This window comes from Bombina bombina, chromosome 10 (genome assembly GCF_027579735.1).
Source record: "Bombina bombina isolate aBomBom1 chromosome 10, aBomBom1.pri, whole genome shotgun sequence".
NCBI classification, from domain to species: Eukaryota; Metazoa; Chordata; class Amphibia; order Anura; family Bombinatoridae; genus Bombina; species Bombina bombina.
In genome coordinates, this window is record NC_069508.1 from 100,245,236 (window position 1) to 100,269,369 (window position 24,134).

The 24,134-nt window shown below is 40.3% G+C and overlaps 1 protein-coding gene across 12 annotated transcripts in view; it reads left to right on the forward strand.

Annotated features, from left to right (window-relative positions):
• Positions 1-24,134, forward strand: part of RC3H1 (ring finger and CCCH-type domains 1) — a 473,299-nt gene that overhangs the window by 215,752 nt on the left and 233,413 nt on the right. For all 12 annotated transcript variants that reach the window (XM_053693264.1, XM_053693271.1, XM_053693272.1 and 9 more), the window contains exons 8-9: positions 10,915-11,033; positions 11,221-11,333. In XM_053693264.1, coding sequence (XP_053549239.1) covers positions 10,915-11,033; positions 11,221-11,333 — 232 coding nt within the window. The remainder of the gene's footprint in view (positions 1-10,914; positions 11,034-11,220; positions 11,334-24,134) is intronic.

The window sequence follows — 24,134 nt, forward strand, 5'->3', positions numbered from 1 at the left end:
CTAGGCAAAGCACAAATTAATTTCATAATCTAAAATACATGTATTTAATGATAGTTTTTGCAATAAAATTTTTTCATTTTTAATACTGGCTAATTGTAGCTTAATATTGGCTAAAATTTTAGCCAGGTGGACAGTAAAATCAGGTTGGCGGTGCACCTGCTAAAAAAAAAAAAAAAAAAAAAAGTCATGGGGAGAACACTAATTATAGACACAGATAAATTATATTGCATCTGGACAAAAACCCACAATGCCCATCCAGGTCTTTTCTTTCTAATGGCAGTGAGAGTCCACAAATCAATTAGTTACCTATGGGAACTACTTCACCTGGTCACCAGGAGGAGGCAAAGAAGCCCCAAACAAAGCAATGCATATCCCTGCCACTTCCCCCACCCTCCTAATAGTTCTTTGCCTCATTTCATAGAGATAGGCAGAAAGAGGTACTCTTCTGAAGATTTTGATTTATTGTCCTCAAAGGGACTGTTTCCTGCAAGAAGAGAGTAGGGGAGTTGTTAAAAAGCCATGTTATTCTCTTAGAGTTTTAGTATATGTTAGCTACTGGGTGTCGCAGGGAAGTTCCCATGCCTCCTTCCAGCTTGTTTGTTATCCTCCTTTTATTGGCAAACAGTGTTAGTTGCACTGAATGTTCCTTTGTATTACAGAACTCCTTCAAAAAGAAGCTGGGTTAGTCTTGTTTTTTTAATTTTCAAATAATCAGATACAGTCCATTAAAATGTCAGATATCAAATAAAAAAAGTCAGTCCTCTTGAGTAAGGTACAAAGACAAACTAATCCTGTTCTTATGAATCCTCAAGGAAAGAGAAAAGCAAACATAGTACAGCACAGAATATGTAAGGTAACAATCTCCTCTTGAGATAATCCTACTCACGTGTATAAGGAAAAGTCTAGTCAAAATTACTTTTATTATTCAGATAGGACTTGTAATTTTAATCAACTTTCCAATTTACTTTTATCATCAAATTTGCTTTGTTTTCTTGTTATTCTTAGTTGAAACTAAACCAAGGTAGGCTCTTATGCTAATTTCTAAGTCCTTGAGGGCTGCCTCTTATCACATGTTTTTTTAAATTGCTTTTCACAACAAGAGACTGTGGGCCATATAGATAACACTGTGTTCGGGCAGAGGGAGTTATTTAAGAGTTGGCACAAGACAATACTAAATGCAAGTCAATAGATAATAAATACATGCCATGTTATGTGATCAGGGGGCTATCAGAATGTTCTTAGATACAAGGTAATCACAGAGGTAAAATGTATTTTAATATAACTGTCGGTTGTGCAAAACTGGGGAATGGGTAGTAAAGGGATTATCTATCTTTTAAAACAATACAAATTATATTGTAAACTGTCCCTTTAAACATGAAACACCTCTCTAGTTCACAGCAAACAGGTATAATTAAAAACAAACACAGACATAAATCACTAAGGGTTAAAAACAGCTTTGCAGGTATGCACACGCTTTTGTGTCAGTGTCCTAACTTCATAGGATCACGTATATACACATCGAGTTCAAGGTAGCAGCCTTTTGCTTGTTTTACCCTTTGTGAGAAGTCAGTATAAGTGCTAAAACTCCAACGTTGGAGTTCTAGCACTTTCTTTGCATCTGTGGTTTATTACATTACCTATGATTCCATTTCTATTTATAGAAATGAGACATATCTGGTGATTTATAAGCATTACCAATGCTTAAACACTCTTATTGCTAATAATCATATCTGGTGTGATTTATTGCATTATATATATATATATATATACATATATATAGAGAGAGCAAAAGAAACGTGTATGAGAAAGAGTAATCTCTTCCTCCAAAACACAGAACTGCGCTCTAAATAAACCTCTTGCTGATAAAATTCTTACAATTATATTCCACAACTATGTGTGCTTAATATATTACCACAATTTTTTGGAACTTAAAGAATAAGAAATCCAATGTTATAAATTCATAATGATATGTAACAGTGTTTAAAATTTGAAACTGTAGCTAATAAAGTAAATATTTTATAAAAGGATAAACTTGTTTTTGATCCCACGCAGTGGTGCAGATCAATTGTAGGTGTCGGCTGCTGTATCTTAGTAATCCTCCGGAATCTCACGGAGTAGGGTAGAAATCTGCAAACAAGTGAGAAAGAAAGCGCACAAAGGCACCTACATAGTGCAAATCAATTTAATCAAGCTATAAAACACATAAGTTTTAAAACAATTCTGCCTTAGGGTGTCTACTCACAAAAGTCAACTTCAAACTTATGAGGTATGTACGAGCATGTAGATATGTGTGGCTCATAACCGCTTGTTTTCTGTACTAGATCCAAGAAGCAAAAGCGGTAAAATCGGACCGCCGGGTAACACTGTCGTCCAGATATCCTGGCTGGATTTTACTGGTATCTTTAAATCACTGGCGTCCCCCTGGTAAAAGGCTTTTTTTACCTTTTCCCTTTACAAAGTTTCTCAAACAATTGGTCCTTCAATCGAGCTAACAGCTGAACGCTGTTTCACAACGACAGACGCAAGGTGGGTGTGGCCTTATGCGTTTTGCAGTTACGTCACTGCTTTGTCAGAGGAATATCCACGCCCACTGGAAAGTTCTTTTAAATACGATCATGTTCATTGTAGACCGCCCACCTTAGCGTGTCATTAAAAAATGGGTAATGCATGTTTGTAATCCTGTTGGTAAGGCATATTTGTAATCCTGTTACATAGTCGGCTGATCGTGTCTATTAACACATTAAGGCAAACAAGGACTAACACATAATGCCTAAGAAATAAGTTAATTCTAATATATAAAATATCAATAAATGTATTATTTTAAAAAACTAAATACACGGTTGTTATAAGCATTGTATAAAAAACAGGGGGCAATCCCTGGTCAAAAGAATAAATATTAATATATTCACACCATCATTAAAATTATATTTTTAGGTAATAGCATTAGTTCATATTTAAAATTATACATATTTTTTTAATTCATCCAGTTCGTATACCTTATTTACAGAATAGCTAATATCAAATTAAAATCATTAATAAGTAAAAAATGGGATTTAATTTATGATACACTATGTATCTAGGGGTTGCGTAAGTGATTTTCAACCATGGTGAAATATACATTTGAAGGGGATATAAAAAGCTCTAAAACCATAAATATTTTAATCTAGTAAAAATGCCTGTATATCTACCTCCCTATTGAGACCATATGGTTCTAAAGTCTTGAGGGTGTGTATCCAATAGGTCTCACGTTTACTTAACTGTAAAACTCTATTGCCCCTTCTTTTGTCTAGAACTACCTGTTCTATTGCTTTAAATTTCAGACATTCGGGGTTGCTTTGGTGTACATCCCTGAAATGGTCATATAGTTCTTTCCAAGTACTGTTTCCCACAGCTGCATTCAAGGGTGTACACCACAAATTTGGACTGACAATTCAAAAAGGATTTGATCAGAAAACGTTTATTAATTGTATTTGATTTCACTTCTTTATTATCTGGATCTGTATATTGACATACATTGCATTTTTTTCTCTTACACTTATAAAATCCTTTATGTTGATCTGTTGACCAGGAATTATTGGTTTTAATTTCTCCTGTTAAGTGTAGTCAGTCCACGGGTCATCCATTACTTATGGGATATTAACTCCTCCCTAACAGGAAGTGCAAGAGGATCACCCAAGCAGAGCTGCTATATAGCTCCTCCCCTCTACGTCACACCCAGTCATTCTCTTGCACCTAACTAATAGATAGGATGTGTGAGAGGAGTGTGGTTATTAAATTTAGTTTTTTATTACTTCAATCAAAAGTTTGTTGTTTTAAACAGCACCGGAGTGTGTTGTTTCTTCTCAGGCAGTATTAGAAGAAGAATCTACCTGAGTTTGTGTATGATCTTAGCGGACGTAACTAAGATCCATTTGCTGTTCTCGGCCATTCTGAGGAGTGAGGTAACTTCAGAACAGGGGACAGCGGGCAGGGTTCACCTGCAAAGAGGTATGTTGCAGTATATTATTTTCTAAGGAATGGAATTGACTGAGAAAATACTGCTAATACCAATATAATGTAAGTACAGCCTTAAATGCAGTAGTAGCAACTGGTATCAGGCTGTTATGTATGTATGTTGGCACTAAAGTATTTCTGGGGAATGGCACTTCACTAAGAAAATACGGTATACATATAACTTATAGCCTTTCTGCAGTGATTGCGACTAGCAACAGGCTTTTATTATTATTTCATATATTTAAAACGTTTACTGGCAGGTTAATCGTTTTTCTCTCTGAGGTACTTGGTGAAAATTTATGGGCATTATTTTCCACTTGGCTGTCGTTTATTTTGAATAAAATCAGTTTACTGGCTTCCCCACTGCTGTATTATGAGTGGGAGGGGCCTATTTTGGCGCTTTTACTACGCATTAAAAATTCAGTCACAGTCTTCCTTATTCTCCCTGCATGATCCAGGACGTCTCTACAGAGCTCAGGGGTCTCCAAAACTAGTTTGAGGGAGGTAATCACTCACAGCAGACCTGTGAGACTGTGCTTTGACTGTGATAAAAACGTATTTATTTGATTTGTCAATCGTTTTTTGGTATCAAGGGGTTAATAATCCATTTGCTGATGGGTGCTATCCTTTGCTAAATTAATGCATTTCATATGAAAAATTGATTGCTATAACTAAACCGGTTCATTGTTATATCAAAGTGACAGTTTTTTTTTTTTTTGTGTGGTTCTTAAAGGCACAGTAACGTTGTTTATATTGCTTGTAAATTCATTTGAAAAGTATTTTCCAAGCTTGCTAGTCTAATTGCTAGTTTGTTTAAACATGTCTGACACAGAGGAATCTCTTTGTGCAATATATTCAAAGGCCAAGGTGGAGCCCAATAGAAATTTATGTACTAATTGCATTGATGCTACTTTAAATAAAAGCCAATCTGTGCAAGTTAAGCAAAATTCACCAGAGAACGAGGGGGAAGTTATGCCGACTAACGTGCCTCACGTGTCCGTACCTGCATCTCCCGCTCAGGAGGTGCGTGATATTGTAACGCCAAGTACATCAGGGCGGCCATTACAAATCACTTTACAAGACATGGCTAATGTTATGACTGAAGTTTTATCTAAATTGCCAGAACTTAGGGGTAAACGAGACCACTCTGGGGTGAGAACAGAGTGCGCTGATAATGCTAGGGCCATGTCTGATACTGCGTCACAAATTGCAGAACATGAAGACGGAGAGCTTCATTCTGTGGGTGACGGATCTGATCCAAATAAACTGGATTCAGACATTTCAAATTTTAAATTTAAGCTGGAAAACCTCCGTGTATTACTAGGGGAGGTGTTAGCGGCTCTGAATGATTGTAACACGGTTGCAATCCCAGAGAAAATATGTAGGTTGGATAAATATTTTGCGGTACCGACGTGTACTGACGTTTTTCCTATACCTAAGAGACTTACTGAAATTGTTACTAAGGAGTGGGATAGACCCGGTGTGCCTTTCTCACCCCCTCCTATATTCATAAAAATGTTTCCAATAGACGCCACCACACGGGACTTCTGGCAAACGGTCCCTAAGGTGGAGGGAGCAGTTTCTACTTTAGCTAAGCGTACCACTATCCCGGTGGAGGATAGCTGTGCCTTTTCAGATCCAATGGATAAAAAATTAGAGGGTTACCTTAAGAAAATGTTTGTTCAACAAGGTTTTATATTGCAACCCCTTGCATGCATTGCGCCTGTCACGGCTGCGGCGGCATTTTGGTTTGAGTCTCTGGAAGAGACCCTTGACACAGCTCCATTGGATGAGATTACACACAAGCTTAAAGCCCTTAAGCTAGCTAATTCATTTATTTCTGATGCCGTAGTACACTTAACTAAACTTACGGCTAAGAATTCCGGATTCACCATTCAGGCGCGCAGAGCGCTGTGGCTAAAATCCTGGTCAGCTGATGTGACTTCTAAATCTAAATTGCTTAACATACCTTTCAAGGGGCAGATATTATTCGGGCCCGGTTTGAAAGAAATTATCGCTGACATTACGGGAGGTAAGGGCCATGCCCTGCCTCAAGACAGAGCCAAACCAAGGGCTAGACAGTCTAATTTTCGTGCCTTTCGGAACTTCAAGGCAGGAGCAGCATCAACTTCCTCTGCTCCAAAACAGGAAGGAGCTGTTGCTCGCTACAGACAAGGCTGGAAACCTAACCAGACCTGGAACAAGGGCAAGCAGGCCAGAAAACCTGCTGCTGCCCCTAAGACAGCATGAATTGAGGGCCCCCGATCCGGAAACGGATCTAGTGGGGGGCAGACTCTCTCTCTTCGCCCAGGCTTGGGCAAGAGATGTCCAGGATCCCTGGGCGTTGGAGATCATATCTCAGGGATATCTTCTGGACTTCAAAGCTTCTCCTCCACAAGGGAGATTTCACCTTTCAAGGTTGTCAACAAACCAGATAAAGAAAGAGGCGTTTCTACGCTGTGTACAAGATCTTTTACTAATGGGAGTGATCCATCCGGTTCCGCGGTCGGAACACGGACAAGGGTTTTACTCAAATCTGTTTGTGGTTCCCAAGAAAGAAGGAACCTTCAGACCAATATTGGATTTAAAGATCCTAAACAAATTCCTAAGAGTTCCATCGTTCAAAATGGAAACTATTCGGACAATCTTACCCATGATCCAAAGGGGTCAGTACATGACCACAGTGGATTTAAAGGATGCCTACCTTCACATACCGATTCACAAGGATCATTACCGGTATCTAAGGTTTGCCTTCCTAGAAAGGCATTACCAGTTTGTAGCTCTTCCCTTCGGGTTAGCTACGGCTCCAAGAATCTTTACAAAGGTTCTGGGTTCTCTTCTGGCGGTACTAAGACCGCGAGGAATATCGGTAGCTCCGTACCTAGACGACATTCTGATACAAGCGTCAAGTTTCCAAACTGCCAAGTCTCATACAGAGTTAGTACTGGCATTTCTAAGGTCACATGGGTGGAAAGTGAACGAAGAAAAGAGTTCTCTATTGCCACTCACAAGAGTTCCCTTCTTAGGGACTCTCATAGATTCTGTAGAAATGAAGATTTACCTGACAGAGGACAGGTTAACAAAACTTCTAACTGCTTGCCGGATCCTTCATTCCATTCCACACCCGTCAGTGGCTCAATGCATGGAGGTAATCGGCTTAATGGTAGCGGCAATGGACATAGTACCTTTTGCACGCCTGCATCTCAGACCGCTGCAATTGTGCATGCTAAGTCAGTGGAATGGGGATTACTCAGATTTGTCCCCTATGCTGAATCTGGATCAAGAGACCAGAGATTCTCTTCTGTGGTGGCTTTCTCGGCCACATCTGTCCAGAGGGATGCCCTTCAGCAGGCCAGACTGGACAATTGTAACAACAGACGCCAGCCTACTAGGTTGGGGCGCTGTCTGGAATTCCCTGAAGGCTCAGGGATCATGGACTCAGGAGGAGAGTCTCCTCCCAATAAACATTCTGGAATTGAGAGCAGTTCTCAAGGCCCTTCTGACTTGGCCTCAGTTAGCAACTCTGAGGTTCATCAGGTTCCAGTCGGACAACATCACGACTGTGGCTTACATCAACCATCAGGGAGGGACAAGGAGTTCCCTAGCGATGATGGAAGTTTCAAAAATAATTCGCTGGGCAGAGTCTCACTCTTGCCACCTGTCAGCGATCCACATCCCAGGCGTGGAGAACTGGGAGGCGGATTTCCTAAGTCGCCAGACTTTTCATCCGGGGGAGTGGGAACTTCATCCGGAGGTCTTTGCCCAAATACTTCGACGTTGGGGCAAACCAGATATGGATCTCATGGCGTCTCGCCAGAACGCCAAGCTTCATTGTTACGGGTCCAGATCCAGGGACCCGGGAGCGGTCCTGATAGATGCTCTGACAGCACCTTGGACCTTCAAGATGGCTTATGTGTTTCCACCCTTCCCGATGCTTCCTCGATTGATTGCCAGGATCAAACAGGAGAAAGCATCGGTGATTCTAATAGCGTCTGCGTGGCCACGCAGGACCTGGTATGCAGATCTAGTGGACATGTCATCCTGTCCACCTTGGTCTCTGCCTCTGAGACAGGACCTTCTAATTCAGGGTCCTTTCAAACATCAAAATCTAATTTCTCTGAAGCTGACTGCATGGAGATTGAACGCTTGATTTTGTCAAAGCGTGGATTTTCGGAGTCAGTAATTGATACCTTAATACAGGCTAGGAAACCTGTTACCAGGAAAATTTACCATAAGATATGGCGTAAATATTTACACTGGTGCGAATCCAAGAGTTACTCATGGAGTAAGGTTAGGATTCCTAGGATATTGGCTTTTCTACAAGAAGGTTTAGAAAAGGGTTTATCTGCAAGTTCTTTAAAGGGACAGATCTCAGCTCTGTCCATCCTTTTACACAAACGTCTGTCAGAAGTTCCAGACGTTCAGGCTTTTTGTCAGGCTTTGGCCAGGATTAAGCCTGTGTTTAAGACTGTTACTCCACCGTGGAGCTTAAACTTAGTTCTTAACGTTTTACAGGGTGTTCCGTTTGAACCCCTTCATTCCATTGATATCAAGCTGTTATCTTGGAAAGTTCTGTTTTTAATGGCGATTTCCTCGGCTCGTAGAGTCTGAGTTATCGGCCTTACATTGTGATTCTCCTTATCTGATTTTTCATTCAGACAAGGTAGTTCTGCGTACTAAACCTGGGTTCTTACCCAAGGTAGTCACTAACAAGAATATCAATCAAGAGATTGTTGTTCCATCATTGTGCCCTAACCCTTCTTCAAAGAAGGAACGACTTCTGCACAATCTAGACGTAGTCCGTGCCCTGAAATTTTATTTACAGGCAACTAAAGAATTTCGCCAAACTTCTTCCCTGTTTGTCGTTTATTCTGGACAGAGGAGAGGTCAAAAAGCATCTGCTACCTCTCTCTCTTTTTGGCTTTGTAGCATAATACGTTTAGCCTATGAGACTGCTGGACAGCAGCCTCCTGAAAGAATTACAGCTCATTCTACGAGAGCTGTGGCTTCCACGTGGGCCTTTAAGAATGAGGCCTCTGTTGAACAGATTTGCAAGGCTGCAACTTGGTCTTCTCTTCATACTTTTTCCAAATTTTCCAAATTTTACACTTTTGCTTCTTCTGAGGCTGTTTTTGGGAGAAAGGTTCTTCAGGCAGTGGTTCCTTCCGTGTAAAGATCCTGCCTGTCCCTCCCGTCATCCGTGTACTTTAGCTTTGGTATTGGTATCCCATAAGTAATGGATGACCCGTGGACTGACTACACTTAACAGGAGAAAACATAATTTATGCTTACCTGATAAATTCCTTTCTCCTGTAGTGTAGTCAGTCCACGGCCCGCCCTGTTTTTTATGGCAGGTCTAAATTTTGAATTATACTCCAGTCACCACTGCACCCTATAGTTTCTCCTTTCTCGTTTGGTTTTCGGTCGAATGACTGGGTGTGACGTAGAGGGGAGGAGCTATATAGCAGCTCTGCTTGGGTGATCCTCTTGCACTTCCTGTTAGGGAGGAGTTAATATCCCATAAGTAATGGATGACCCGTGGACTGACTACACTACAGGAGAAAGGAATTTATCAGGTAAGCATAAATTATGTTTTCTCTCAAAGTGCTAGGTGCTAGTATGTTTTTTATTGATCGGCCCACGGCTCATCGCTCTCCATTAGGGTAACGTTTGCACCTCTGGGCAGCTGGAACCACTGAGTTTAGCGATGTGCAGATAAGAGTGAGTTTAGCACCCTTTTTGAATTTCTGATCATTTAAACTCCTCTTTATTTTTAGTGATGGTAAAACCTAGCGTTTGTTAAACGCTCGGATTTACCATCACTTGACTATCTTGAAAGGTGTTGTTTCTGTAGAGTATGGAATTATCTTCCCTCCAAGGTGACAGCCTTATCTAGTGTTTTATTCGGATATGGCTGCACTGCTGACAAGGTATACTCTTTCCTAAGGTTGGTTCTACTCAATATTAATCAAGAAATTGTTGTCACAATCTTTCTTCCTCTAAGAAGAGACTGTTGCATAATCTGAACGTGCTTAGTGCCTTAAAGTTCGATCATCATGCTTCCAAGGAGTTTTGCCAATAATCTCCCTTGTTTATCCTGCTTTTTGGTAAGTACAAAGGTCAGAAAGCTAACTGTTACCCTATCCTTCCAGCTCAGACATTTGATCTGCATGGCATATATGGAAGCAGGCCAGCAGTAGGCTGCTACTTGGTCCTCACTGCATACTTTCACTACATTTTTCCGATTTGATATTTTTGCCTCAGCAGAGGCATCTTTTGGGGTAAAGGTTCTTCAAGCTGTGGTAACCAGTACTCAGGACTGCCTTCCCTACCTTTCCCTTCCTATTTATTTTTTGTCCTCCACAGCTTGGGTATTAGTTTCCTATAGTTAATAAATTAATTTTGTGGACTTTTGCTGCCGTTTGAAAGAAAATATATTTTTATGATTACCTAATAAAAAAAAATTCTTGGCAGTGAGAGTCTACGAGCCTGCCTGAAATTATGTAGTGGCCGCATTCTTTTGGCACCTCTTTACCCCTTTTATCTCTATGCTTTTCATTATCCTCGGTTTGAGCTGCTGAGAGGGTAGCGGAAGTGGGAGGGATATTTAATGCTTTGTTTGGGGTGTCTCTGCCTCCTCCTGGTGGCCAGGTGAAGTATTTCCCATAGGTATTGAATACATTTGTGGACTCACACTGCAAACAAAGAAACTAATTTATCAGGTAAGTATAAATTAGGTTCCCCTCTGGTTTAAGGAACTGATTTCTCGAATAAAGAATTTCTTAAAGATGTATTCATTTATTTTCAAAATACCACTGTTGTTTTTGTGTGTTACAAAATGTGCTAGAATGCTATTTTGGTGTTGTGAAGCTATTCATAGAAACATTTTTTTTTTATTTAATTTTTTTAATTTTTTTGCAGATGCTCCACCTCCAACATGGGAACAACTTGAAAATGGCCTTGTGGCTGTGAAAACTGTAGTACATGGCTTAGTTGATTATATCCAAAATCACAGCAAGAAGGGCACTGACCAGCAACAGGTAAGTTTGAGTCACTCACCATGGGCCTATAGTGTTTTCTGAAATTGTCTACAGACACTGAAAAACTTACATAACTGAGAAATATTGGCTTTGTAATTAAAGCTGTATGACTCCAAATGTAATCCTGCTTGCCACTCCAGACTAGGAAAGGTCATTATTTACTATCTTCATGGTTTTTGTTTCACAGCCTCCACAGCACAGCAAGTACAAGACCTATATGTGCAGGGATATGAAACAAAGGGGAGGCTGCCCCCGTGGGGCAAGCTGTACCTTTGCACATTCACAAGAAGAGTTGGAAAAGTAAGTATGGTAGAATGTTTTTTTTTTTATGACCAAAGGAAATTTATTTGCTATGTTTATCACAGTTATTTGTTGTTTATGTGACATGAAGAAACAAATTTTGAATCAAAATAGATACTTGTGATGCTAATTTCTTTCATATAGGTGGCGAGAGTCCACAAGCTTTTACGTATGGGATATACATTCCTACCAGGAGGAGGCAAGGTTTGTCAAACCTCAAAAGCCTATAAAACCCCTCCCACCTCACTCATACCACAGTTTTAAAGGGACTGTCTTTCTGTTTAAAAAGATAGATACTCCTTTTTATTACCCATTCTCCAGTTTTGCATAACAAACACTGTTATATTAACATTCTTTTTACCTCTTTGATTACCTTGTAAATAAGCCTCTGCAGATTGCCCCCTTATCTCAGTTTTTTGACAGATTTGCATTTTAGCCAATATGCTAACTCATAAATAACTCCACGTACTTGAGCACAATGTTATCTAGATTGCACACATTAACTAACACACCCTAGCTGTGATAAAATGTTGAATGCATTCGGATAAGAGGTGGCTTCCAAGGGCTTAGAAATTAGCATATGATCCAACCTAGGTTTAGCTTTTAACAAAGAATACTAAAAGAAAATGCAAATTTGATGCTAAAAGTAAGTTGCATGCCCTATCTGAATCCTGAAAGGGTCGTTTTGACTAGAATGTCCCTTTTAAACTTTGCCTCCTTTGGATGTGTTTGAAGCATGTTGAAGTGCTTGATTTTATCAGTAAAAGGCCTTTCAGAGCATAATGAAGCCCAGTTCCCATCAGTGCTTGTCAGAGGGATGTGAATGTCCTCATGATAAAATGTTTTTGCCTCATGGGAAATCCTTCATAGGCTCCCTGTAAATTTGATCGCAGTGTCGACTCTTCTGCCTCCCTTTGCAGATCAACGTTATACTCCTATTACATTACCTCTATTTTTCAGTTCTGTGTTGGCTTTCTGCTACTAAGTGGACCAGTGTCTATGGTTAAGTGTATTTTTTTGTGTTTTTTAATAGAAACTCACAGCTATGTTTATGGGCACTTATAAGATGTTTAAAAGTTTAACTATATATGTGTATGTATGGCCCTGGAACAGATACTTACTATTTCCGGTAATTAAAGGGACAGTATACACTCATTTTCATATAACTGCATGTAATAGACACTACTTTAAAGAATAAGATGCACAGATACTGATATAAAAATCCATTATAAAACTGTTTAAAAACTTACTTAGAAGCTCTCAGTTTAGCTCTGTTTAAAAGGTAGCTGGAAAGCCCACTGCAAGTGGCAAATAAGACACTCCCCCCCCCCCCTTCTTTTGTATATGAAAAGACCCTTTACACAAACAGGAGCAAGCTGGAGAAGGTAGCTGACGGTATTCTCATAAAACTTTGGGGCTTGGTTAGGAGTCTGAAAATCAGAGCAATGTTATTTAAAAATAAGCAAAACTATACATTTAAAAAAAAAAAAACTTCTTTATGGGCTATATATATATATATATATAGATCTACCAAACATGTATGCAAAGACAAAATGTGTATAATATCCCTTTAAATAAGGGAAAGGTCATCAGCGCTCAGACACAGCAATACAAGATAGAAAAATAATTATAACTGGTTATAAGTACAAAATTGTTCTAAATAGATAATGAATAATTTGTCTCCTTAGATATACAATATACAGTGTACAAATCCAAGCCAATCCTTATTTATAGTACAAAGTAAATATATACAGCTTAATATAAGGAATACAAAACAGTAGTATTATTCTTAATTTATCTAGATAGGTGCTTGTAATAGACACAGTGTACCCCTTACACTGAAAAAATGATAAAATAAAGAATCTATAAGGCACCAGCGCACAGAGATAATAGTCCTTGTTGTTGGAGATCTAAGCAAATAATTTGAGAGGAGTAGTGAAAGATATAGGCCACCACACCTCTATTTCAAGTGCAGATATATCCCAAACAGAGAGATAGATGTACACTTACCCGCTATTATCGTAACCGTATGAGGTAAGTTAAATGTACAAGGAGAGGACACAGCCAGTGTTTAGTCGTCAGCCTGGTATCTCAATCTGATAGGTGACTCTTGGCGAGGGAAGTTTCTCTCAATAGGGAAGGATGTCCCGTGGGAAGAGAGTAAGAAATCTCATAGTGTGATACTGTTTGTCTTAAAACTTATTTTATTGTAAAAAGAAATAAACTCACACATTTAGACCTCAATCAAATATGATGTAAGTGACAGGTAGTGTAAAATCCAAACAAAACTTGCAGCGATATATTCCCATGCAAAAGTATGTTGAGGAATATATTTAAAAAGTTCTAAAACAATTATAAGTAAAAAAAAAAAAAAAAATGAAATATGAAAATAAAAATTCACGGCAACTTCAAAGTGCAATCACCGGTATAATAAGATCATAACAGCCCACTTGTTATATTCCTTACGTGTTTCAAAGTTTTAGGATAACTTCTTTGTCAGAGGATAGGATAGTACTATTTCCCTTGCCTTTTTTTCTTGCAAATTTTTTTTCAAAGCAGGAGCATAAAATGCTAGTCAGGTTCGCTAGCCATAGTACAAACAATTTTGAATTTGAGACTTGCGTCAAACTTGACACCGCCTTTGAAATACAATATGGCCTCATAATATGTGTATGTCGGACCAACGGTCGAACGGGGCGTCAACGGATGCGCATACACTAGCGCACCTTTTTCCAGATAAAATGGTGTTTTGAAATTGCACACATTGATGGTTAATGCTTATTTAGGCTACATTTGCTTAGCTTTCTACCTTCCAGCCAGGAGGACGGCACTTATAGAAGTTAAGGTCAAGGATCTCTAGTGGGGATTAGTGCCTATCCCTTTTAATACACATGTCAGGGATATTATGGGCAGTGTAGTCTATCTTTAAAGTGGAATCAGAGACATTCTTAGATATGGATGAGGCTGGATTGACATAGTGAATAACGGTTCCTTTCTCCTACATTGGTGTGTCCGGTCCACGGCTTCATCCTTACTTGTGGGATATTCTCTTCCCCTACAGGAAATGGCAAAGAGAGCACACAGCAAAAGCTGTCCATATAGCCCCCCCCTCTGGCCCCGCCCCCCAGTCATTCTCTTTGCCTGCTCTGAACAAGTAGCATCTCCACGGGGATGGTAAAGAGTATGTGGTGTTAGTTGTAGTTTTATTTCTTCTATTAAGAGTTTATTTTAAAATAGTGCCGGTTTGTACTATTTACTCTACAACAGAAAGTGATGAAGAGTTCTGTTAAGAGGAGTATGATTTTAGCAACAGTAACTAAAATCCATTGCTGTTCCCACGCAGGACTGTTGAAACCAGAGAACTTCAGTTGGGGGGAACAGTTTGCAGACTTTTCTGCTCCAGGTATGACTAGACTCTTTTCTAACAAGACATAGTAATGCTAGAAGACTGTCATTTCCCTTTTGGGATCGGTAAGCCATTTTCTTAGACTCATAACAGAATGAAGGCTTATAAATGGGCTCTATACTGGTTGACACTATTGTGGGCTAAATCGATTGATTTATATATTATTTATATGACTTTTGGAGTGTTTTGTGACTTTGAAACACCTTTAGGAACGTTTTTATTACGCCTGGCAGTTGTTTAGACACCTAATCTAGTCAGGAAGGCCCCTTCACTCTGGTATGCAGAGGGAGGAGGCCTCATTTTCGCGCCTCAGTTGTGCAGTTACTTTTGGAAGCAGTGCATGCAGTTTCATGTGAGAGGGTCCTGTGGCCATAAAAGCGATTTCAAGAAGGCTTATTTCTGTGTTGAATAACCCCCAAGGAAGGTAAAAGCTGCAGCAAAGGCTGTGGCAGGGACTGTAGTGGGTTTAAACTGTCAAATTGAACAATTTGCTCATTTAAGGGGTTAGAGACTTGAAATTTGGTGTGCAATACTTTCAAAGCATTAAGACACTAGGGTGCAAATTTTGTAAAGATCGGATATTTCCTTCATAGTTTTTCAAACATTCAGAAATAAAGTGTGCTCTTTTTATTATTTAAAGAGATAGTAACGGTTTTGTTTAAAAACGGTTTTATTGCATTAATAGCCTGCCAAAGTCTGTCTAACATGTCTATACCTTCAGATAGCATATGTTCTGTGTGTATGGAGGCCAAGGTGGTTCCCCCTTTAAATGTATGTTCAAATTGTGCCATGGCGTCCAAACAAAGTAAGGACAGTACTGTCACATTTAATAAGGTTGCCCAAGATGATTCTTCAAATGAAGGTAGTGGGGATAGTTCATCATCCTCTTTCTGTGTCAACACCAGTTTTGCCCGCGCAGGCGACACCTAGTACATCTAGCGCGCCAATGCTTGTTACTATGCAGCAATTAACTGCAGTAATGGATAATTCTATAGCAAATCTTTTATCCAAACTGCCAGCATTTCCCAGAAAGCGTGATTCCTCAGTTTTAAATACAGAGGATGAGCAAGTGGGCGCTGACGATAATTTATCTGTTATACCCTCACACCAGTCTGAATTGGCAGTGAGGGAGGGTCTGTCTGAGGGAGAAATTTCTGATTCAGGAAAAGTTTCTCAGCAGGCAGAACCTGATATCGTGGCATTTAAATTTAAGTTAGAACATCTCCGCGCCCTGCTTAAGGAGGTGCTAACTACTCTTGATGATTGTGACTCTTTGGTGATTCCAGAGAAATTGTGCAAAATGGACAAATTCCTAGAGGTCCCTGTGCACGCTGATGCCTTTCCGATACCCAAGAGGATGGCGGACATGGTGACCAAGGAGTGGGAGAAGCCAGGTATACCCTTTGTTTCACCTCCTATATTTAAGAAAATGTTCCCCATTGTCGACCCCAGAAGGGACGCATGGCAAACGGTCCCTAAGGTTGAGGGGGGCAGTTTCTACGTTGGCCAAGCGCACAACTATTCCCATTGAGGACAGTTGTGCTTTCAAAGATCCTATGGATAAAAAATTGGAAGGATTGCTTAAAAAGATATTTGTTCAGCAAGGTTTCCTTCTCCAACCAATTTCGTGCATTATTCCTGTCACCACGGCGGCGTCTTTTTAGTTCGAGGAACTAGAAAAGTCGCTCCATAAGGAGACTCCACATGAGGAAGTCATGGACAGAATTCACGCACTAAAGTTGGCTAATTCCTTTATTTTAGATGCCGCTTTTCAATTGGCTAAATTAGCGGCGAAAAATTCAGGTTTTGGTATGCAGACCTGGTGAATGTCATTGGCTCCACCATGGAAGCTACCTTTGAGACAGGATCTTCTAGTACAAGGTCCATTCGAACATCCAAATCTAGTCTCTCTGCAACCGACTACTTGGAAATTGAACGCTTGATTTTATCTAAGCGTGGGTTTTCAGATTCAGTTATAGATACTCTGGTCCAAGCCAGAAAACCTGTGACTAGGAAAATTTACCATAAGATATTGAAAAAATATATCTGTTGGTGCGAATCCAAGGGATTCTCTTGGAGTAAAATTAAAATTCCTAGGATACTCTCCTTTCTCCAAGAGGGTTTGGATAAAGGGTTGTCAGCGAGTTCTCTAAAAGGACAGATATCTGCTCTGTCTGTTTTGTTGCACAAACGTCTGGCAGCAGTGCCAGATGTACAGGCATTTGTACAGGCCTTAGTCAGAATCAAGCCTGTCTACAGACCCATGACTCCTCCATGGAGTCTAAATTTAGTTCTTTCAGTTCTTCAAGGGGTTCCGTTTGAACCTTTTCATTCCATAGATATTAAGTTACTATCTTGGAAAGTTCTGTTTTTGGTTGCTATTTCTTCTGCTAGAAGAGTTTCTGAATTGTCTGCTTTGCAGTGTATTTCACCCTATCTGGTATTCCATACAGATAAGGTTGTTTTGCGTACCAAACCTGGTTTTCTTCCAAAAGTGGTTTCCAACAGGAATATTAACCAGGAAATAGTTGTTCCTTCTCTGTGTCCGAATCCAGTTTCGAAGAAGGAACGTTGGTTACACAATTTAGATGTAGTCCGTGCTTTAAAATTCTATTTAGAAGCAACAAAGGATTTCAGACAGACTTCATCCTTGTTTGTCGTTTACTCTTGTAAGAGGAGAGGGCAGAAAGCTACTGCTACCTCTCTTTCTTTTTGGCTGAAAAGCATCATCCGATTGGGTTATGAGACTGCCGGACGGCAGCCTCCTGAACGAATTACAGCTCACTCTACTAGAGCTGTGGCTTCCACATGGGCCTTCAAGAACGAGGCTTCTGTTGATCAGATCTGTAAGGCAGCGACTTGGTCTTCTCTGCATACTTTTGCCAAATTTTACAAATTCGATACTTATGCTTCTTCGGAGGCTATTTTTGGGAGAAAGGTTTTGCAAGCCGTGGTGCCTTCCGTTTAGGTAACCTGACTTGTTCCCTCCCTTCATCCGTGTCCTAAAGCTTTGGTATTGGTTCCCACAAGTAAGGATGAAGCCGTGGACCGGACACACCAATGTAGGAGAAAACAGAATTTATGCTTACCTGATAAATTTCTTTCTCCTACGGTGTGTCCGGTCCACGGCCCGCCCTGGCCTTTTAGTCAGGTTTAAAAAAATTTTTATTCCATACACTACAGTCACCACGGAACCCTATAGTTTCTCCTTTTTCTCCTAACCGTCGGTCGAATGTCTGGGGGGCGGAGCCAGAGGGGGAGCTATATGGACAGCTCTTGCTGTGTGCTCTATTTGCCATTTCCTGTAGGGGAAGAGAATATCCCACAAGTAAGGATGAAGCCGTGGACCGGACACACCGTAGGAGAAAGAAATTTATCAGGTAAGCATAAATTCTGTTTTTATATCATAGTAGTGACAGTCTCCTATTTAATGAGTGGGTCAGTGTATCAGTGGACCGGAATTTCCTTAACAGGATCCGTTTATTAAATAATAAGGCTGTATTTCAGCTCAGAGCTAAGACCCCAGTGTGCTTTTTGTGTATACTGAAAGCGGTGTCATGGCCGCATTTGCGGTTCACTGTTAGGGCTCTAATATAGATATGGCGCTGCTGTAGACGGCCGCATTTGCAGTGCTCAGTTTAGCCACTTTCATGATGGTATGTAGGGCCGCTTTCGCGGCTCATATCTATGGCACCAATGTAAAAATGACGCCGGTGTACAGAACCTTATTTACTAGGGGCCGCCTTTTACAGCACACTTTATGGGCTTTGGTGTATGTAGAGTGCTGGTGTAAGGGGACAATTGCAGCTTCCTATTTAGGTAGCTTGTACGAAGATCCCATATCTCTCTTTTTTTTTTTTTTAGCGAGATTGTGCACAGTTTCTGTTCGCTACGTTAACAGCAAACTAGCCTCTGACACTGTCGCTTCACATATACAGCTGCTTCAGTGTGAGGGCTGTCCAGTGGGACTTTACGTGGCATAACGGACGCTGTGTTTATATATCAGCTTATGTCCGGTTAATACTTTATTAATGTATTTTTCCTCATGGTGGTACATGCGCGCCACAGACTTTATTTTTTTGCCGACTAAGGTCACTGATTTTAGAAACGAGTGGGTTAGTAGTTTCACGCCGCACGTAGGAGGCGCACTTGTCTAAATTGCGCTTGTGTTCAGGGAGCCCTGATAGGTAACTCATATATTTACATTTTCTTCTATAAGATACGAGTCCACGGATTCATCCTTTACTTGTGGGATATTATCCTCCTGTTAACAGGAAGTGGCAAAGAGCACCACAGCAGAGCTGTCTATATAGCTCCTCCCTTGACTCCACCCCCAGTGATTCTCTTTGCCTACTCTAAGTACTAGGAAGGGTAAAGTGAAAGAGGTGATAAAATGTTAGTTTTTATTTTCTTCAATCCAAATCTAGTTTCTCTGCGGCTGACTGCCTGGAGATTGAACGCTTGATTTTATCCAAGCGGGGATTTTCTGAGTCGGTCATAAATACCTTGATTCAGGCTTGAAAGCCTGTCACTAGGAAAATTTATCATAAGATATGGCGTAAATATCTTTATTGGTGCTACTCATGGAGTAAGATCAGGATTCCTAGGATTTTGTCCTTTCTCCAAGAAGGATTGGAGAAGGGGCTATCAGCTAGTTCCCTAAAGGGACAGATATCTGCTTTATCAATTTTACTGCACAAGCGTCTGGCAGATGTTCCAGACGTTCAGTCATTCTGTCAGGCTTTAGTTAGAATCAAGCCTGTGTTTTAAACCTTTTGCTCCGCCATGGAGTTTGAATTTAGTTCTTAAAGTTCTTCAAGGGGTTCCGTTTGAACCTATGCATTCCATAGATATTAAGCTTCTATCTTGGAAAGTTCTGTTTTTAGTTGCTATCTCTTTGGCTCGAAGAGTTTCTGAACTATCTGCATTGCAATGCGACTCGCCTTATCTTGTTTTCCATTCTGATAAGGTGGTTTTGCGTACCAAACCTGGATTCCTTCCTAAGGTTGTTACTAATAAGAATATTAATCAGGAAATTGTTGTTCCTTCCCTGTGTCCTAATCCTTCCTCTAAGAAGGAGCGTCTGTTGCACAACTTGGACGTGGTTCGTGCTTTGAAGTTTTACTTGCAAGCGATCAAACATTTCTCTGTTTGTTGTCTATTCTGGAAAACGTAGAGGTCAAAAAGCTACGGCTGCCTCATTTTCTTTTTGGCTGAAAAGCATCATCTGTTTGGCATACAAGACTGCTGGACAGCAGCCTCCTGAAAGAATTACAGTTCATTCTAAAAGTCCATGTGGAAGCGGTGGCTTCCACATGGACTTTTAAAAATTATGCTTCTGTTGAACAGATTTGTAAGGCTGCGACTTGGTCTTCACTTCATACCTATTCCAAATTTTACAAATTTGATACTTTCGCTTCTTCGTAGACTATTTTTGGGAGAAAAGTTCTTCAAGCAGTTGTGCCTTCTGTTTAGCCATCTGTCTTGTCCCTCCCATTCATCCGTGTCCTGCAGCTTTGGTATTGTATCCCACAAGTAAAGGATGAATCCGTGGACTCGTCGTATCTTATAGAAGAAAAGTAAATTTATGCTTACCTGATAAATTGATTTCTTCTATGATACGACTAGTCCACGGCCCGCCCTGTCAATTTAAGACAGATTATATTTTTTTGATTTAAAACTTCAGTCACCTCTCCACCTTTTAGTTTCTCCTTTTTCTTCCTGTACCTTCGGTCGAATGACTGGGGGGTGGAGTCAAGGGAGGAGCTATATAGACAGCTCTGCTGTGGTGCTCTTTGCCACTTTCTGTTAGCAGGAGGATAATATCCCACAAGTAAAGGGTGAATCCGTGGACTTGTTGTATCATAGAAGAAATCAATTTATCAGGTAAGCATAAATTTACTTTTTAATGGGTTTAGCAACTTGCCTCCTCTCAGTACAGACTTTTTATATAAAGTCTTTTATGGGTTATGCCCTATGATGCATATTTAAGGTTGCCTCTTATTGAGCTGGTGATCTGCGATACACAGGACTTGAAGAAAGTCTGTATTCACAGCTGTGAAAAATGAAGCAGGGCAAGTTATAGTGTTGTAGGACAATGGTGTCCTTCAGTACAGGAATACCGGTGATGAGCTTGACTCTTTATGAGTTAAAGGGACAGTATACACTCATTTTCATATAACTGCATGTAATAGACACTACTATAAAGAATAATATGCACAGATACTGATATAAAAATCCAGTATAAAACTGTTTAAAAACTTACTTAGAAGCTGTCACTTTGGCTCTGTTGAAAAGGTAGCTGGAAAGCCCACTGCAAGTGGTAAATAAGACACTCCCCCCTCCCCCTTCTTTTGCATATGAAAAGACCCTTTACACAAACAGGAGCAAGCTGGAGTAGGTAGTCGAGCGTATTCACATAAAACTTTGGGGCTTGGTTAGGAGTCTGAAAATCAGAGCAATGTTATTTAAAAATAAGCAAAACTATACATTAATTAAAAAAAAAACTTTATGGGCTATATAAATAGATTATCTACAAAACATTTATGCAAAGAAAAAATGAGTGTATAATGTCCCTTTAAGAAAGCACTGTGCCCCTAACTGATTTCCATTGGGCAACCTATATTCCTCTGTAGTTGAGGAGGAATATGGTTCTTAGTCAGCTTGTCTAGCTGAGACTCCAATCACAGAACCTGTTTCTAATTAAATAGGCTTAGAATTTATGGTTTTGCAATTAGTTAAGGTTTGGCACCATTGTGTTTTTGAGATTGTTACATTTACTCTAAGTCTCATATTTTGAATCAAAGCATGTACTTTTATATCTTTTTTTTTTTATTTCTCTAAGTCAGCTTTCTCAATCATTTTAATGACCATGCGATGTTCAGTACCTAAGTTTGGAGGTTTATACTTATTCTCCATATATAATATATTTTTGTCTGATGGAGAATTGTATCATATTAGAAATCTATGTGATACAAAACATAGGTTTGATACCCACCAGTGTGTCAAGTTTAATTCTTTATTCTACAGTATCTTAGCAGGGAAGGTACCTGGCTGGAGACCACAGATCTCAAGATAGCTCGCTATATTTTTCCCCAGGCCATGGGTATGACATAAAGCTTAGTCCGCAGAGGTGACAGGTTCATCTCTCTTCTTTGGGGCTTAAAGCTTAAGCATTTATTTCAAATTCCCTATTTTTGACATAGGGGCTCTTAATTATAATCTCTCCTAGTTGGAGATGATTTATCCATGTCTGTGACTTCTTGTGTCACTCTCTGTAACACACACACACATCTATCTCTCTCTCTCTCTCTCTCGTTTATATTTTCCTCAGGGTTATGTGGGGCTATTTCTGGTGGTGATCAGATCTCAGGGAATAGAGGTGATGCCTTACCTTGACGACTTCCTGGTTCAGGCCTCATCTTTTATTCTAACAAAGTCTCATATAGAGAAGTAGTCTATTCTAAGTTCTCTCAGGTGGAGAGTGTATCTGGGGCAGAGTTCCCTAGTTGCAGATACAAGTGTGTGTGTTCCTTGAGGATTATTATAGATTCTCTATCCATTTAATTTTTTTCTGATGGATATCAAAATAACTAAACTCTCATTTCTTGCCCTTCTCTCCAGTCTACTGTTTGTCCTTCAGTGACTCAATGCATGGAGGTGATTGGTCTAATGGTTGCCTCCATGGACATCATTCCTTTTGCTCGGTTCCATCTGAGACCTCTGCAACTATGCATGCTTAGTCAGTGGAACGGAGACGATTCAGATTTATCGCAGATGATACATCTGGATTCTCTAACAAGAGGCTCTCTCTCGTTGTGGATTTCACAGGATCCTGGCTCTGGGCAATTGTTTCCTGAGACCTTCCTAGGTGATTGTGAGGATGCCAGCCTATTAGGCTGGGGAGCACTCTGGGGCTCTCTAAAAGCTCAAGGCTTGTGGACTCGGGAGGAGTCCTCTCTCCCCATAACCATCTTGGAATTGAGAGCAATCTTCAATGGCTTGGTAGCTTGGCCTTCATTACTTTAGTCTGGTTTATCAGATTCCAGATCACATCTGTAGCTTACTTCAGCCACCAGGGAGGAACTCTGAGTTCTATGACCATGAAGGAGGTGACTCGCATTCTGCAGTGGGCAGAAGCTCACGATTGTCTTCTATCTGCCATCCACATTCCAGGAGTGGACAATTGGGAGGTGGATTTCTGAGCAGACGGACTTTTCTTTACGGGGAGTGGGCTCTTCATCCGGAAGTGTTCTCCTGGATAACCTTCAGGTGGGAGGTTCCGGAGTTGGATCTGATGGCATCTCGTCAAAACCCCAAGCTTCCAAAGTACGTATCTAGGTCAAGAGATCCTCAGGCCACTATGATAGTTTTTCTGGCGGTTCCTTGGAGTTTCGGTCTAGCATTCCTGTTTTCCTCCGTATGATCTCCTTTCACGAGTCATTGCTCGTATCAAACAGGAGAGAGCGTCTGTGATTCTAATAGCTCCTGCCTGGCCTCGCAGGATCTGGTTTGTGGATCTGGTGAAGATGTCATCTCTTGCACCTTGGAGGTTACCTCTGAGGAAGGACCTTCTAACTCGGGTCCATTCCTCCATCCAAATCTGGATTCTCTGAAGCTGACTGCTTGGAGATTGAACGCCTAGTTCTTTCTAGACGTGGTTTTTCGGAAGTGGTCATTGATACTATGCTTCAGGCTCGTAAACCTGTTACTCACAGGATTTACCATAAGGTATGGGGCAAATACCTTTTTTGGTGCGAAGCTATAGGTTTCTCCTGGAGCCGGGTGAGGATTCCCTTAATGTTATCCTTACTTAAGGATGGCCTGGAGAAAGGTTTGTCAGTCAGTACTCTACTATCTTATCTTGTCTAAGAAAGGTATTTCTACATACTGGCTATATATATTGCTGATGTGACTGCTGCTTCTTCTTACTGGTTAACTAGTCTTGCACAACAGTTGTCTACTGACCCTGAATATTCTAATTTTATTAAATTTACTTAAAAATGCAAACAATTTTATATGTGAATCCCTGTTTGATATTAAAATTAACACCAATAGCATATCTCTAGCTATACTTACCATAAGAGCCCTGTGGCTTAAATCCTGGAATGATTACATGGTATCTTTTATTTGATTATTGTAGCTTTCTTTCCAAGGAAAAAAATTGTTTGGGTATCAACTGGATTCTATTATTTCTACTATTACTGGAGGTAATCGTTTCCATTCCTTTCGTCATAATAGAGAACAGAAAACGGACTCCTCCCTTAAACCCTCTGACTCAGTCTGGGGACCCACTTCAAATTGGAACAAATCCTAAAACAATAAGAAGTCTAATCCAGCCTCTTAAACTGCATGAAGGTATGGCCCCCAACCCAATATCACAGGGAGGGGGCATA